Genomic DNA, 18860 nt, shown 5'->3' on the forward strand with positions numbered 1-18860 from the left:
ACAAATTATTGCCGGACACGGGGGCCTGCAAAATAGCTGCGATTGTCGGACCTCGTCATTTATTACCGGCGGGAGCCGAGGTCCGACGAACTTTCGTACAGACTGAAGTTTATAGGTTTGTACATAACAGATGCTCAAACAATAAGTACAATAAATGCTGATTCCCTTTGTGCATGCATTACAAAATTCAAATCTCCTTTCATTAAATTAGTATATATACAGCTTAACATTTTGCACAAGAAAAGGTTGCAGGGTTCAGTATACAGTGTTCTTTTCTTTGCATTACAATACATACTCAGCCTTCGTGTATCTTAAATCAAAGTTGTAATACATTGATTCTTTTTCCAGCCCAGTTTGCTGATGCTATGGGCCAGGCCCAGGGGCCCCCAGAGTTTCGTGAGAGCCCTAATACTGTGTGGGTTTGGGTCCTTCATGTTTGGTTGGCATGTACACGAAAAAGCAATACTAATGATCATCATTCCTATGGGGTAAGAAGGAATACATATGGTCATCATTCCTATGGGGTAAGAAGCAATACCTCTGGTCATCATTCCTATGGGGTTAGAAGCATTACTTCTGGTCATCATTCCCATGGGGTAAGAAGCAATACTTCTGGTCATCATTCCCATGGGGTAAGATGCAATACTTCTGGTCATCATTCCCATTGGGTTAGAAGCAATACTTATGGCCATCATTTCCATGGGGTAAGAAGCAATACTTCTGGCCATCATCCCATGGGATAAGAAGCAATTATTTTGGTCATCATCCATATGGGGTAAGATACATAAATACTTATGGTCATTCCTATGGGGTAAGAAGCAATACTTCTGGTCATCATTCCCATTGGGTTAGAAGCAATACTTCTGGCCATCATTATGTCTCCCCCTCTCTGGGGGAGACATATTGTTTTTGCCCTGTCCGTCAGTCCGGTAGTCCGTCAGTCCGTCCGTACGTCACACTTCGTTTCCGATCGATAACTGGAAAACCGCATGACCTAGGATCACCAAACTTGGTAGGGAGGTTGGTCATGAGGTGTAGAAGATCCCTATTGTTTTTGGGGTCACTAGGTCAAAGGTCAAGGTCGCGGCGACCCCCAATGTAAAAAACATTTCCGCTCAATATCTTGACAATGGTTTGACCTAGGTTCACCAAACTTGGTAGGGAGGTTGGTCATGAGGTGTAGAAGATCCCTATTGTTTTTGGGGTCACTAGGTCAAAGGTCAAGGTCGCGGCGACCCCCAATGTAAAAAACATTTCCGCTCAATATCTTGACAATGGTTTGACCTAGGTTCACCAAACTTGGTAGGGAGGTTGGTCATGAGGTGTAGAAGATCCCTATTGTTTTTGGGGTCACTAGGTCAAAGGTCAAGGTCGCGGCGACCCCCAATGTAAAAAACATTTCCGCTCAATATCTTGAGAATGGTTTGACCTAGGTTCACCAAACTTGGTAGGGAGGTTGGTCGTGAGGTGTAGAGGATCCCTATTGTTTTTGGGGTCACTAGGTCAAAGGTCAAGGTCGCGGCGACCCCCAATGTAAAAAACATTTCCGCTCAATATCTTGAGAATGGTTTGACCTAGGTTCACCAAACTTGGTAGGGAGGTTGGTCGTGAGGTGTAGAGGATCCCTATTGTTTTTGGGGTCACTAGGTCAAAGGTCAAGATCGCGGCGACCCCCAATATAAAAAACATTTCTGCTCAAAATCTTGAGAACGGTTTGACCTAGGTTCACCAAACTTGGTAGGGAGGTTGGTCATGAGGTGTAGAAGATCCCTATTGTTTTTGGGGTCACTAGGTCAAAGGTCAAGGTCGCGGCGACCCCCAATGTAAAAAACATTTCCGCTCAATATCTTGAGAATGGTTTGACCTAGGTTCACCAAACTTGGTAGGGAGGTTGATCATGAGGTTTAGAAAACTCCTATATTTTGGGGGGTCACAAGGTCAAAGGTCAACGTCGCTGTGACCTCTAATGTAAAAAATATTTCCGTGCAATATCAGGAGAATGCTTTGATCTAGGTTCACCAAACTTTGAAGTGAGGTTGGTCATGATGTCTAGTTGATTTTGCAATCAGTTGGTCAAAGGTCAAGGTCACTGACCTTGAGGTGAAGAACCGGTTTCTGCTCAATAACTCAAGAACGTTTACACCCAGGAACTTCATACTTGGTATGCCAGTTAGTCATGACTAGTTGATGGCCCCTATTGATTTTGGGATCCATCATTGATTATTTCTCACCTACGACCACACAATGGGGGAGACATGCGCTTTTTCAAAAAAGCAATCTCTAGTTCCTATGGGGTAAGAAGCAAAACTTCTGGTCATCATCCCTATGGAATAAGAAGCAATAATTATGGTCATCATCTCTATTGGATAAGAAGCAATTATTATGGTCATCATCCCTATGGGGTAAGAATCAATACTTCTGGTCATCATTCGTACGGGGTTAGAAGCAATACTTATGATCATCATTCCTATGGGGTAAGAAGCAATACTTATGGTCATCATTACTACGGGGTAAGAAGCAATTATTATGGTCATCATTCCTATGGGGTTAGAAGCAATACTTATGGTCATCATTCCTATGGGGTAAGAAGGAATACTTATGGTCATCATTCAATTATTATTGTCATCATTCCTATCGTCATCATTCCTATGGGGTTAGAAGCAATAATTATGGTCATCATTCCTATCGGATAAAAAGCAAAATCTGGCCATCATCCCTATGGAATAAGAAGCAATAATTATGGTCATCATCCCTATTGGATAAGAAGCAATTATTATGGTCATCATCCCTATGGGGTAAGAATCAATACTTCTGGTCATCATTCCTATGGGGTTAGAAGCAATACTTACGATCATCATTTCTTTGGGGTAAGAAGCAATTATAATGGTCATCATTCCTATGGGGTTAGAAGCAATACTTATGGCCATCATTCCTATGGGGTAAGAAGGAATACTTATGATCATTATTCAATTATTATGGTCATCATTCCTATCGTCATCATTCCTATGGGGTAAGAAGCAATAATTATGGTCATCATTCCTATCGGATAAAAAGCAATCCTTCTGGTCATCATTCCTATGGGGTTAGAAGCAATACTTCTGGTCATCATCCCTATTGGATAAGAAGCAATTATTATGGTCATCATCCCTATTGGATAAGAAGCAATTATTATTGTCATCATCCCTATGGGGTAAGAATCAATATTTCTGGTCATCATTCCTATGGGGTTAGAAGCAATACTTATGTTCATCATTCCTATGGGGTAAGAAGCAATACTTATGGTCATCATTCCTATGTGGTAAGAAGCAACTATTTTGGTCATCATTCCTATGGGGTTAGAAGCAATACTTATGGTTATCATTCCTATGGGGTAAGAAGGAATACTATGGTCATCATTCAATTATTATGGTCATCATTCCTATGGGGTTAGAAGCAATAATTATGGTCATCATTCCTATCGGATAAAAAGCAATCCTTCTGGTCATCATTCCTATGGGGTTAGAAGCAATTATTATGGTCATCATTCCTATAGGGTTAGAAGCAATACTTCTGGTCATCATTCCTATGGGGTTAGAAGCAATACTTATGGTCATCACAGTGTACGAAATTCGGATTTGAATCCACTAGCCCATTCGGGCTACCAGATGGGAAATTTTACTAGCTCAAAACCAATTTCACTAGCCAAAACATAAACACCATAAATTACTATTCGATTAGAAAAATTTATAGAAGTTTGAATAAGATTCTGACTACATATCGAGCACGCTCATTCAGTTTCAATAATTCAATAAATGTTCCTTAATATGGACAAGTCAATGCGTCAACAATTTATTAAGCGAAGTGAACTTCTCGCAGACTAAAAAATCATGCGCCCCACCCCACGGAAAAAGGTAGATAAGTTATAGTGATACATTTAAATAATAAAGCTTTCTAAACGGTAAAAAAGGAGGAAATATTATCTGACTCTGTTGAACATATCATATAAGATGATAAGAATTATGCATGTACAATTAGTTCTCTTTTCCAATGCAAAGGGGTACATCACATAAAGCTTTTGGGTGGACTTGGGGTCTATATATAGGGGTATCAATACCCCACAGACCACCCAAAACCTTTATCTGATGTACCCCTTTGATCAAATGCATCCCTGTCAAATCCGATATGCACCAGCGATTGTGCAATGACAATTTCTGTCTACTTTCAGTTTCACTTTCAAGTAAAAAAAAAAAAACACAAAAAAACTTGATGTTTCTTTTGCCAATATACCTATAAATGTTCTTTAAACAATTTAAATTTATATAATAGAACCTTACATTGACAACGATTTAACTATGCCAACAGTTCTCCTTACTTTTGATTAAATTTATCAGGAAGTAATCGAGCACCTGTTTTCCGCGCATTTAAGAGAATGTTTGTAAAATGTTAATTTTCTGTTACGCATTAAAAACTTAAAATTTATCATTTATTTTTTGAAAATAATAAAATATATTTAAAAGAAATAGATAAAGTAATAAAATATATTTAAAAGAAATAAATAAAGTATCAATTTGATATTGATATTAAGCGTAGCTGTTTTTCACTGCCATCGTATTTAGCGAAAGATGCCATTCGGCGATTCTGACTTCGCTTTGATCTTTCGCCATTGTCAAGGCGACTTGGTCAACGTCGCTTGAGTTGCCTGGCAGAACGCATTCTTAAATAATAAGTGTATAAAACACTATGCTTTACGCGTTTAATGTGCATGTTTTTTGTTGTTTTTTAATAGAATTTAATTTGGAAAAAAACAGTAGCCCGGTCAGACTAGTTTTTCCGGAAATTTGGTAGCCTCGGGCTATCGGACTACGGCGAATTTCGGACACTGTCATCATTTCTATGGGGTAAGAAGCAATACTTATGGTCATCATTTCTATGGGGTAAGAAGCAATTATTATGGGCATCATTCCTATGGGGTAAGAAGCAATACTTATGGTCACCATTCCTATCGTCATCATTCCTATGGGGTAAGAAGCAATACTTATGGTCATCATTCCTAAAGTGTTAAATGCAATACTTCTGGTATTCATTCCTATTAGATGAAAAGCAATACTTCTGGTCATCATTCCTATGGGGTTAGAAGCAATAATTCTGGTCATCATTCCTATTAGATGAAAAGCAATACTTCTGGTCATCATTCCTATGGGGTTAGAATCAATACTTATGGTCATCATTCCTATGGGGTAAGAAGCAATACTTATGGGCATCATTCCTATGGGGTAAGAAGCAATGCTTATGGTCATCATTCCTATGGGGTAAGAAACAATACTTACGGTCATCATTCCTATCGTCATCATTCCTATGGGGTAAGAAGCAATACTTATGGTCATCATTCCTATGGGGTAAGAAACAATACTTACGGTCATCATTCCTATCGTCATCATTCCTATGGGGTAAGAAGCAATACTTATGGTCATCATTCCTATCGTCATCATTCCTATGGGGTAAGAAGCAATACTTATGGTCATCATTCCTAAAGGGTTAAATGCAATACTTCTGGTATTCATTCCTATTAGATGAAAAGCAATACTTCTGGTCATCATTCCTATGGGGTAAGATGCAATACTTCTGGTCATCATTCCTATGGTCATCATTCCTATGGGGTAAGAAGCAATACTTATGATCATCATTCCTATAGGGTTAAATGCAATACTTCTGGTATTCATTCCTATTAGATTAAAAGCAATACTTATGGTCATCATTCCTATGGGGTAAAAAGCAATACTTCTGGTCATCATTCCTATTATATTAAAAGCAATACTTATGGTCATCATTCCTATGGGGTAAAAGCAATACTTCTGGTCAAACTTTAATTGACCAATAAAGCAATTATATTTTTTCAAAAAATAATAGCACATGGTTGTATAATCTGATTATTTACTTTTCCCACTTCTGACAAACAAACTCAAACAAGTGACCGGATGGAGCAAGCTCCCATTTGCGTCATTTTAATAACATGATGTAACGGGTATGACTGAAGTTATAATTATAAAATCAGAATGAATTATGATATGAATTATTCAAGTGAAAGGATAGATTTTGTTCTGCCAGTTATAAACCCTTTCAAATTGAACTAATATGGCACTGTATAAACAAGTTTGTTTCATGATATAAACTACAGAGTAAATCACATAATTTCAGTCTTTGATTTAGCTCAAATATGTACTATGTATGATAAATGCTGGTACAGAATTCTAAATCTTTGATTTAGGTCTAATAAGTACTATGTATGATAATTGCTGATTCAGAATTTTAAATCTTTGATTTAAGTCTAATAAGTATAATGTTACGGTATGATAAATGCTGATGCAGAATTCTAAATATTTGATTTAGGCTTTAAAGTATGATATATGTTTAATGCTGATGTCTTGACATGTCTTTGATGCCAGTTTGATTTCAGACTTTTAATCCTTGAGAGAAAAACAGATGCCAGCCTTTTCCTTGTTATGTCTACAGTTGGTCATTATTCCCTGTTTCCACTCCTGTTTACACAGTGTGGTGAGTACAAGAGTCTGCAGACCTCACTTTTCCCCGTTCCACAGCTCTTTACACAGTCTGGTGAGAACAAATGTCTTCAGACCTCATTATTCACTGTTTCCACTGCACTTTACACAGTCTAGTGAGTACAAGTGTCCTCAGACCTCGCTTTTCCCCGTTCCACTCCTCTTTACAGTCTGGTGAGCACAAGTGTCCTCAGACCTCACTTTTCCCCGTTCCACTCCTCTTTACACAGTCTGGCGAGTACAAGTGTCCTCAGACCTCACTTTTCCCCTTTCCACTCCTCTTTACACAGTCTGGCGAGTACAAGTGTCCTCAGAATTCACTTTTCCCCGTTCCACTCCTCTTTACTCAGTCTGGCGAGTACAAGTGTCCTCAGATCTCACTTTTCCCCGTTCCACTCCTCTTTACACAGTCTGGCGAGTACAAGTGTCTTCACTTTTCCCCGTTCCACTCCTCTTTACACAGTCTGGCGAGTACAAGTGTCCTCAGACCTCACTTTTCCCCGTTCCACTCCTCTTTACACAGTCTGGCGAGTACAAGTGTCCTCAGACCTCACTTTTTCCCATTCCACTCCTCTTTACACAGTCTGGCGAGTACAAGTGTCCTCAGACCTCACTTTTCCCCGTTCCACTCCTCTTTACACAGTCTGGCGAGTACAAGTGTCCTCAGACCTCACTTTTCCCTGTTCCACTGCTCTTTACACATAGTCTGGTGAGTACAAGTGTCCTCAGACCTCGCTTTTCCCCATTCCACTCCTCTTTACAGTCTGGCGAGCACAAGTGTCCTCAGACCTCACTTTTCCCGTTCCACTCCTCTTTACACAGTCTGGCGAGTACAAGTGTCCTCAGACCTCACTTTTCCCCTTTCCACTCCTCTTTACACAGTCTGGCGAGTACAAGTGTCCTCAAACCTTACTTTTCCCCGTTCCACTCCTCTTTACACAGTCTGGCGAGTACAAGTGTCCTCAGACCTCACTTTTCCTCGTTCCACTCCTCTTTACAGTCTGGTGAGCACATGTGTCCTCAGACCTCACTTTTCCCCGTTCCACTCCTCTTTACACAGTCTGGCGAGTACAAGTGTCCTCAGACCTCACTTTTCCCCTTTCCACTCCTCTTTACACAGTCTGGCGAGTACAAGTGTCCTCAGACCTCACTTTTCCCCGTTCCACTCCTCTTTACTCAGTCTGGCGAGTACAAGTGTCCTCAGATCTCACTTTTCCCCGTTCCACTCCTCTTTACACAGTCTGGCGAGTACAAGTGTCTTCACTTTTCCCCGTTCCACTCCTCTTTACACAGTCTGGCGAGTACAAGTGTCCTCAGACCTCACTTTTCCCCGTTCCACTCCTCTTTACACAGTCTGGCGAGTACAAGTGTCCTCAGACCTCACTTTTTCCCATTCCACTCCTCTTTACACAGTCTGGCGAGTACAAGTGTCCTCAGACCTCACTTTTCCCTGTTCCACTGCTCTTTACACATAGTCTGGTGAGTACAAGTGTCCTCAGACCTCGCTTTTCCCCGTTCCACTCCTCTTTACAGTCTGGCGAGCACAAGTGTCCTCAGACCTCACTTTTCCCGTTCCACTCCTCTTTACACAGTCTGGCGAGTACAAGTGTCCTCAGACCTCACTTTTCCCCTTTCCACTCCTCTTTACACAGTCTGGCGAGTACAAGTGTCCTCAGACCTCACTTTTCCTCGTTCCACTCCTCTTTACTCAGTCTGGCGAGTACAAGTGTCCTCAGATCTCACTTTTCCCCGTTCCACTCCTCTTTACACAGTATGGCGAGTACAAGTGTCCTCAGACCTCACTTTTCCCCTTTCCACTCCTCTTTACACAGTCTGGCGAGTACAAGTGTCCTCAGACCTCACTTTTCCCCGTTCCACTCCTCTTTACACAGTCTGGCGAGTACAAGTGTCCTCAGACCTCACTTTTCCCCTTTCCACTCCTCTTTACACAGTCTGGCGAGTACAAGTGTCCTCAGACCTCACTTTTCCCCGTTCCACTCCTCTTTACACAGTCTGGCGAGTACAAGTGTCCTCAGACCTCACTTTCCCCCTTTCCACTCCTCTTTACACAGTCTGGCGAGTACAAGAGTCCTCAGACCTCACTTTTCCCCGTTCCACTCCTCTTTACACAGTCTGGTGAGTGCAAGTGTCCTCAGACCTCACTTTTCCCGCTCCACTCCTCTTAACACAGTCTGGTGAGTACAAGTGTCCTGACCTTGTTATTTTCTGTGTTTTTTTCAATAGCTATGATATTTTATTTACCTTTTTACTGCATGAACATTGGATTTCTGCTGATTTTTTTGTTAATTTGTATGTTTCATATTAGTTAATATCAAAAGGAAATCCCTAGGGATCTACTTATTGAACATGTCAGAAACAATCTATTGTTTAAGCTATGTTTTTGGTGTATCCCAGTAAAATGTGATACTTGTATTGTCAAACTTTGGAATTACTTTTTCTTTCTGTCTTTCAGAAACACCCATAAAAATTGGATTGCTGCTGCTGACAACAATATATGCATTTTCTAGTTTTTCAAATATGTACAAGTAAGTGAGAAGTTTTTTCTCAAGCAGGATTGCAAAACACAACATGTATGTGTTTAAGTTGCAGTTGAGTTTGAAGGGACTCGCTCAATTGTGTAAAATCTCCTTTTTTCAAGGTTTTCAAATAGTGAAACCTGGTAATTAGAATGATGGATGTCATTCAGGCGGGCAGGCGGCATCAAAGTCTCCAATGAAACTGATTAACATTAGTTAGGTTTGACATATCTTGACCAAACTTTGTATATAGGAAGACATTAAGGATTCTTTTCATGGGACTGTGTTTGGGGCCCCTAGGGTCAAGGTCACTGTTACTAAATTTAAAAAAAAAAACAGTTGAAACTGAAGAACCTTATTTAGGGCTGACATATCTTGACTAATCTTGGTATTTAGAAAGAGTTCATGGAGGGATCAAGGGATATGGTTGACATATCTTGATCAAACTTCATATATAGAAGAAGAGTTTATGGAAATCTTTCATTGGATTGTGTTTGGCCCCTAGGGTCATGGTCACTGTTACTAATAATAGAATAATGTTTGAAAATTAATAACTTTAGTTAGGTTTAACGTATCTTGACAAAACTTCATATATAGAAGGAGTTTATGGAGACCTTTCATGGGATTGTGTTTGGGGCCCCTTACGGTTAAAGTCAAGCTCAATGTTACTAAAAATACAAAAACATTTCATACTGAATAACTTCAGTTAGGGTGGACATATTGTGACCAAACTTGGTATGAGAGAAGAGTCGTCCATGGGATTGCATTTGGGGCCCAAAGGTCAAGGTCGCTGTTAAAAAAACATACAAAAAATGTTGAAACTTAATCTCACAATGAAGGCTAAAGTCCTTCTTGCAATTATTGAAAACCTGGTTTCGTCGCATTGCGACATTTCTTGTTTCTTTATGCCAAAATAAAGTGTGGCAAATCAGTAGGAGTGTTAAAACTAAAATACTGGAAAAACAGAGATAAAACCACAAGTGCTCTGATGTTTGGAACGCCACAAGTTTCCATTTTAGTCCATTATGAAATGTCTTACAATGTTTTTTCAACGTTTGAAATGGTCATAAATTAAACTCGTAATATTGACTCATAATGATTGTTTATTTCGGCTTCGATAATGTATTGCCTTGTTGAAATCACTCATGTGTTCAAAGGCTGTCGTATACTAAATGTGAAAATGTAAAAGAAAAAAAAAAAAAACAGTGAATGAATAGCAAAATTTATTTTTACAAAAAAGCACAATTTAAAGCACAATTTCTAAACAACCAACATCAGAATTTGACAGATTTGACAGTGCAGATTTAAGTCTAGCAAAAACAAGGATGGATAATTAGTATCTTGTCTGTCAAGGAATTTTTGAATGATATTAATTATTCATCATTTACATTCTTTCAGAATTTAATTCTCATAATTAACTTCTCGCAATTATCTTCTCAAATGCCCATATCAAATAATATCAGTCATGCGAAAAAGGTGATGATCAGTTTTTCACACCTTATCAAATTTCCATTCATCTGTCATTGCATTTTTTACAACTTGTGAACATTTTAACACCTGCCAATTGTTTGTTTATTTTAGAACACACTTCTTGAAAAATATGTGAAATTATGACCTCTAATCATAAGTTTTGCGCATGATTTGTGTATTTGGGACCGGCAATGGTGCTTGAGCCCTTGACTTATTTTGGTTTCTATCCATTGATAGTATATTTTATATGAAAAAAAGAAGGAATAATGGTTGGGACTAAGCCTTGACCTTGACCAATCGCAAGTTCTCAGAAGACTGCCTGTTCGAACAATCGCAGTTTTACCGTAGTTGCTCAAATATTGTCTTCGAAGTCCATGACTTTGAATAGTGTAAGTAAAGAGATTCAACAAATGGCTTTATCGTGGATGGTTGATTTACAATATCACATGATGATACCAATGTGTTCTATAAAGGTTAAATTATCCATCAGCTGCTTTATGAGTCCTTGTGGGCAAGTGGTTTTGTCATCAGTTTTCTAAATATTTCTTGACTGTACCAGCGTGGGTTCACTCTCCACTACTACCAGGATTTTTTATTCTTTAATTATGCCCCCTTCAAAGAATAGGGGGTATATTGCTTTGCTCATGTCAGTTGGTAGGTCTGTAGGTAGACCAAAGCTTGTCCGAGTGATAACTCCACAATTCCTGGGCGTACGGTCATCAAACTTGACATGAAGGTTGGGCCTGACCTGTAAATAACCCCTGTATATTTGGGGGGTCATCGGATCAAAGGTCAAGATCACAGTGACCTTTAATGGTAAAAGGTCAAAGCTTGTCTGAGTGATAAATCAACAATGCCTAGACCTATGGTCATCAAACTTGACATGAAGGCTGGGCCTGACCAGTAGATGACCCCTTTTGATTGTGGTGGTCATCGGGTCAAAGGTCACATTGACCTTGAATGATTGTTGTCCAAGTTGTAATTCGACAATGCCTACACCCATTGCCCTCAAATTTGACTTGGAGGTCGGGCCTGACCAGTAGATGAGCCCAGTCAAAGGTCAAGGCCACAGTGACTGATAAAAGATTGTACAAGTGATAACTGGACAATGCCTGCACCCATGACCCTCAAATTTGACTTGTAGGCTAGGCCTGACCGTAAATACCTAACCCCTATTGATTTTAGCGGTCAAGGTCACACCGACCTTCAACACAAACTTGACAATTCCTGGACCTATGGTTTCACACTTGACATGAAGGTTGGGCCTGACCAGTAGATGACCCCTATTGATTTTAGGGGTCATCTGGCCAAAGGTCAAGGTAACACTAACCTTTAATGCGAAAGGGTTCAAAAAGGATTCTCCGAGTGATATCTTTGCAATGCCTGGACCTATGACATCAAACTTGACATGGATGCTTGGCATGACCAGAAGATGACCCTTATTGATTTTAGAAGTCATAGGTCAAGGTCACAGTGACCTTGAATGCGAAAGTGTTGGTTCGAGTGATAACTCGACAATGCCTGCAACCATGGCCCTCAAACTTGACTTGGGCTATGGGCCTGACCATAAGATGACCCCTATTGATTTTAGGGGTCATCAAATTAGTTTTTAGTTCTTCTGGCATAAGGCCAGAAAAGCTTATGCGATGGCAATGAGTATGTCGTCAGTGCGTCCGTGCCTCAGTGCGCCTGTAAACAATTTCTTGTGAACACAATACAGTCTTCAGTTTTGATTGTATCTCGATGAAACTTGTAGAGTAGTTAGATATCCATCAGAGCTTGTTTCCTTTGGAAAATAGCCAGATCCGCCCATGCATGACTAGATTATGGCCCTTGAAAGAATAAACAAAAATGCTATTTTTAACCCAAGTCTAGGATTAAAGAGAGACAACTTGTTTTTTGTTTGTGCAGTTGGTTTTATGTTGTACTCTCCCTTGCCCTTGTTAAAAGAGATCAAAATTACAGTCGAGGTTGGTTGATTTTTAGCTCTCAAATTATGCACCTGGGGTCATTACTGCCCACACTGTGGGGTTCATAGGTTTGGTATACTTAAATAGGGAAATGTTTGAAAATCTTTTTGTCTGAAACCACTGGGCCTTGCTATTTTGGATAAGGCATCATTTAACGGTACTCTACCAAGATGGTTGAAATTTTACCCCTTGGGTCAAAACTGGCCCTGCCCCTGGGTCACAAGTTCCCTAGAGACTTATATAAGAGAAACTTTCAAAATCTTCATGTTTCAAACCACAAGGCTCATACCTTTGATATTTGTTGTGGAGCATCATATAATGACCCTCGACCAAGACAGTTGAAATTATGCCCCTAGGGGTCAAAGCTGGCCCAAACCTTTTCGACCTACTTTCTTATTTTTAAAGCTACAGCAATGAAATTTGGACCATTTGTACATTTTTTAAAACAAACATTTATGTTGTTCTCAGATGACCTTGACTGTGACCTTTTGGCCTACTTCCTTATTTTTGAAGCTAGAGCAACGAAATTAGCACCATGTGTACAGTTTTGCAAACAAGAATCATTGTTGTCCTCGGATGATTTTGACTGTGACCTTTTGATCTACTTTCTTATTTTTGACGCTACAGCAAAGAAATTTGGACCATGTGTAGTTTGGCAACGAATATTTGTTTTGTACTCTGATGACCTTGTTTATGACCTCTTGACCGACTTTCTTGGTTGAAGCTACAGCAATGCAATTTGGACCATGTGTATACTTTTGTTACCAAATATCAGTGTTGTGCTTTGATGACCTTGATTGTGACCTTTTGACCTACTTACTTATTTTTGAGCTTCAGCGATTCGTTGTAGCATGATTGGTTTTAATGATATATTATCACGTGATGTTATCATGGTTTTCTTCAAAGGTCAAGTTATCCATCAACTGTTGTATATGTCCTTGTGGACTAGTGTATTTGGCGTCGGTTTCCAAAAATTTTCTTGACTTAACCGGCGTGGGTTGGCAACCCACTAAAACCAAAATATTTCTTTATACTTTAATTGTACTTTCTTGGTTGAAGCTACAACAATGCAATTTGGACCATGTGTATAGTTTTGTTAACAAATATCAGTGTTGTGCTTGGATGACCTTGATTGTGACCTTTTGACCTACTTTCTTATTTTTGAGCTTCAGCGATTCGTTGTAGCATGATTGGTTTTAATGATATATTATCACATGATGTTATCATGGTATTCTTCAAAGGTCAAGTTTTCCATCAACTGTTGTATAAATCCTTGTGGATTAGTGTATTTGGCGTTAGTTTCCAAAAATTTCTTGAATTAACCAGTGTGGGTTTGGCAACCCACTAAAACCAAATTATTTCTTCAATTGTATTTTTTTTCTGCAATTCCGGTATCATGGAGTAACATGAGCGAGTCCCTTTAAAACATATGGTTCTCTTTGAATGTTTGCTGTAACTAGTATGTACATAATTTGGATATGAACTATTGTCATTAGCACATATTAAAATAGTTCATGCAACTAATCTGCTTACAATATTTTCTGTCCTCAGATGTTTAACGTTCAACGTTTTCAGCTTACCCAAACACAAAACGTTCTAAGTGAACTATATGTTTGTTGCCTATTACCTATAGATACATGCTCTGGATTGAAAATGACCACAAGAACCATGCCAGTAGAGCATAGGGCCTCTTGAGGGCCTCTTGTTTTATATATATAGAACATCACATTGGTAGTCATTCAATATGAAATTTAATTAAGGCTTATTTTTATCATTTGATAAATTCTATATTTAATGACCACTCATGTTATTTCCTATTCTAGGGATATAACATATAGTTATCTGAAATCGTTGACATGACCTTAGCATTTTCTATTTACAGAGCCTCTGGAGGCCCTACCCGGCTTCCTTTACTCTCCTTTATAGAAACCCTTTACCTGCTGGGTCTCCTCCCCCTGGAGGTATACACTAGCCTGGTGCACCCCTTGATTGGCCTCTCGCAGCCCCTTCCGTTCCTGCCCCTACTCCTCACCTCCGTATACACATCTGTTGGGGTCACATACTGCTGGTTCAGGTTCTACTTGAACACATATATGGAACAAGAGATGTCGAGAAGCAGCAAACTGGAGAAAATAGATTAACACTGGAATCAAGATTGTTTAATCTGGAGAAAACCTAAATTAAATTTATTAATAGTTTTCTTTAATGTGTTAAACAGCTGCTTAGAGACGAAAATGAAATATCCATGTTCACGAACAGGTTGAAATACTACAAAAGTTGTATGCAGATATTGAGTCGTCACCAAAAGCTGAACATTATAAACACTATAAAACTCTTCTTGACCCAGAGCGCTATTTGTCAATAGACCTACCATATCCTTGGAAAAAATGTTTTGCAATCTTAAGATGCTCAGGTCATACGCTTATGATAGAAAAAGGACGACAATTGAATATTGCACGGGAACTTCGATTCTGTCCATTATGCTTGAGTACAGGATACAATGTGATACAAGACGAGTATCACTTTCGTCTGGTCTGTCCTTCTTACATGGTTTACGACGTGAATTGTTCCGGACTACCTGGCTCACACATTCAAGCTTTCAATTGTTCAATAATATAATGTGCACTGATGGTGCTATAGTGATATATTCTCGCTAACTAAATTCGTATATAAAGCATTCGATTTGAGAAAGCAACTGATCTTACACGGATTATTTATTGAACAACTACTTATACATGAAATAAAACCATTTATATGTATGTGTGCTATATATATATATATATATATATATATATATATATATATATATATATATATATATATATATATATATATATGTATATGACCATTACTTTAATATGCTTGATTTGTGCAACATGCATAAAAACATGTTTTGTAAATACCCAATATAGTTCAAATACTGCGATATGTTACATGCATTCTGGGCTGGTGACTTTATATTACAATAAACACTATGTTATGTTAAACACTATGTTATGTTACATATAACATCGTGATCAAGGTACTCCATAATTATATATATATATTATATATCAATGTAATTTAGTAAAGCGTGTTTCTGCAGTATTGTACTACTGCGTTTGTTCTATATTGTATAATGTATCAGTTGGATACATTGAATGAAATCGAAGTCTCCAAACTCCTATCTCTGTTGTTTTACCAAAACTTATATATTTAGAGAAAGTGTAGATGCAATTAATGAGAATATTGATTCCTTTTAATATGTCTTTAATTGCCACTTATTGGTCGGGCCGTCAATCAAAGTTATATGACGTCACTCTATGACGTAAAAATGTCGGTTTAAAAGGGTAATTTCAATGTAATTTTCTTATAAGCTTGTTATTTTGTATTATGTAACAGTTGGATACATTGAATTGAATAGAAGTCTCCAAACTCCTATCTCTGTTGTTTTATCAAAACATATATATTTAGTAAAAGTGTAGATGCAATTAATACAACTGCAATATCAAAGTGGTTGTAGTATTTAATAGGCTTGTAATTCCGAATAGGTTTTAAAAACGAAGCACAAACTTTTTAAAACAGTCAGGAAAATGGAAAACAAAATGGCTACCTTTTAAAATAATTTCCAGCATATTTCTCATATTGGGCGAGTTTCGACAGCCAATGAGAATGGTCCATTTCTCAAATTTTATATATAGTTGTAAAGCCAATCAAAACGGCGGAAACTCATAATGGCCGAGTTTTGGCATATATTGTCGTCAATTGTCTGGTATTAATACCACGATTGCCCCCGTATCGCGTGACCCCTGTCAAATACGTAACAGTTGATTAACAAGAAAGACCATTGATGCAAAGCATCAAAGGGCGCTGTTTAATAGTTTATGCATTTGTTATATGTTGAAAAACAAGGAATGGCAAGGCCAACAAGCATATTATGGTGCATCAAACTGCATCCATGAAATCCTCAAAATATTTGTAGTATACTGCTTAACAACATAGGCTAAAGCATTGAAATTGAAGAGTTTCAAGTTGAACATATCAAAGGTTTTGAAATACAACAAAGTACATATAAGCATAAATACCGGCACATATAAGCATAAATACCGTAGGCCAAATATGCACAAAATAATAGTAAACAATGTGTGAAAGTGATACTGCACACTTAAAATAATTTCTTTGTGCATTAAATGAATATATACCAGAAAAGCAATACTAAATCAAGTCCAAAATGTATAATAACATGAAGAACACCTCTTTATGAATATCTTCATAACAAATCAGAGTACGTGTAAACAATAATCATTTATATAATTAGTATCAAATGTGTCTAGTTTAAATTGTGTTTTCATTTGTGTTAAATTAATATATACCAGAAAAGCAATTATAAAAATTCTTAAATGTATAAGAAACTGAAGACAACAAAGAATAACGCCCATTTATGAATATCTCCAAAACAAATCGGACGTCACCTAAACAATAATCATTCATATAATTAGTATCAAACGTGTCTAGTTTTTGTTTGTCTGTTCATTATCTTTAAATGAGCATCTTTGAAGTGAAACTCTTATTTGAAATCAATACATATAATTGTATAACAATAACTACTTTACTAAATAATGCATTTACTGAAATATTGTTTACTGATAACAAGCTTGTCACCCTGTTTATAATAGCAGAAAGCATGACAAATATTAAATGATTGGTGATTGCTAAAAGATTTACTGTGGTTACTATTGTATCACAAGGCAGAAATACCACGTTTTATGTTCATTCTTATTAGCGAATTGAACTCAAGATCCTTCATTGACATCTATCAACCCATTTTGAAAAATGAAAACAATAATATTAATTGTGATAAGTCTTATTTGGGAGTAGGAGTGCATCTTAAAAAATAGTGTGTGTTTTTTTCACTTATATGAAATATGTAACAATTCAATTTGACAAATGAGACAATTTTTTTAAGTTAGGAAATAGAAGTAGTAATTTTACATAATCAAAAACAACAAAAAAATGACAAAGCTCTATATAACAGGAAATCTATATGAAAACAAAAATCCTGAAAGGCCATGATTATTTAAACTGATTTAAGGTATTAGTAATACACACTTTTATAAAAGCTTTCACCGACAACATAGTTATAATCATGGTACACTATGGGACTTTTATCCGAATTTTGAAGATTTTTTACCGTGAATTAAAGTTATTTAAGTTTTATTACACCCATCCCCAAACTCCAAGGGCTACAAAGAGCGACAAGTAAATATTTTGTCTATATCTGATTTTTTTTTTCACAATATCAGAGATTATGAAATAAACACAACAGTTTCTGGTAAAATAAACTTCAGTTAACAGAGAACTGAAGTTCCACCGAACACATTATTGATACACATGGAAAAAAATCATTTTGATTGATCTTGTCAGTCTTTGGAACAGAGCAGTATTTCGATGTTATATAGAGCAGTTTTATAAATTCATAAAAAATAATTAATAATAAGACAACCTGCTGCAATCATTATAAATATTTTCTATGATGTTTAATGAACAGTTTAAAAGACAATTTATGATAGTTAACCATTCAGTTTTGAAGAAAATATACATAATGTCATGTAACCATACATTTTTATAGCTAATAAAATGCTTAAAAATCAACCTTTTTCTTGTAGAAATTGATAAAGGTTTATTGAACTTATTCATAAAATGTAATCATTCAAATAAATGAACTTTTTTACATTACTTATGGTACTACATGTAACTCAGAATTCAGATTTAAAAACAATGAATGCACTTTTAAATGAAAATATGTAAAGAAACAAGAACACGAAGTAGGCGGTAATGCCCCTCCAAAAATGTCAGAGTGAAAGTTCTCAATGTCTTTTTAATATTATAACATGTAAACAGTCTCTGTGGGTGATCGATGTCTATTTGTTTTATTTTGTCAATGGTATTCTAACATTTAGACTTTTTCACAATAATTCTTCACTCTTCAACATTTGAAGTTTGGTCTGTTCCCATGCTTTGTACTTGTAGTGTGTGCACAGATGATAATTATTCAATGCTGAGTCAATGTTGATTTGGTTTTCATGCCCCTTCAGGTTCTTTACCCATCTAGAATGTTTAGTGCTGTAAAGGAAAACAATGTACTTTAAAGCCTTTCTAACTAATTAGCATAGATAATAATACTGCCATACATATACAAAATAAAATATAGAGTTTAATATTTCTCGACATTATTTAAAAAAAACAAAAACAACAAGCTGATACATACATGTATATAATATAAAGAAAATTACTAAATTTATCAATAAAATTCATCATCATCATCATCATCATCATCATCATCACCACCACCACCACCACCGCCACCA

At 37.2% G+C, this 18860-nt stretch overlaps 1 protein-coding gene across 1 annotated transcript in view; it reads left to right on the forward strand.

Annotated features, from left to right (window-relative positions):
- The window catches only part of LOC128227983 (probable dolichyl pyrophosphate Glc1Man9GlcNAc2 alpha-1,3-glucosyltransferase), a 74984-nt gene extending 59694 nt beyond the window's left edge, over positions 1–15290 (forward strand). Inside the window, exons 10-13 of the mRNA XM_052938987.1 lie at positions 349–488; positions 6434–6531; positions 9010–9082; positions 14396–15290. Coding sequence (XP_052794947.1) covers positions 349–488; positions 6434–6531; positions 9010–9082; positions 14396–14654 — 570 coding nt within the window. The 3' untranslated portion in view covers positions 14655–15290. The remainder of the gene's footprint in view (positions 1–348; positions 489–6433; positions 6532–9009; positions 9083–14395) is intronic.
- Positions 15291–18860: the final 3570 nt, after the last annotated feature.

This window comes from Mya arenaria, chromosome 3, assembly GCF_026914265.1.
Source record: "Mya arenaria isolate MELC-2E11 chromosome 3, ASM2691426v1".
In the NCBI taxonomy this organism is placed as follows: Eukaryota; Metazoa; Mollusca; class Bivalvia; order Myida; family Myidae; genus Mya; species Mya arenaria.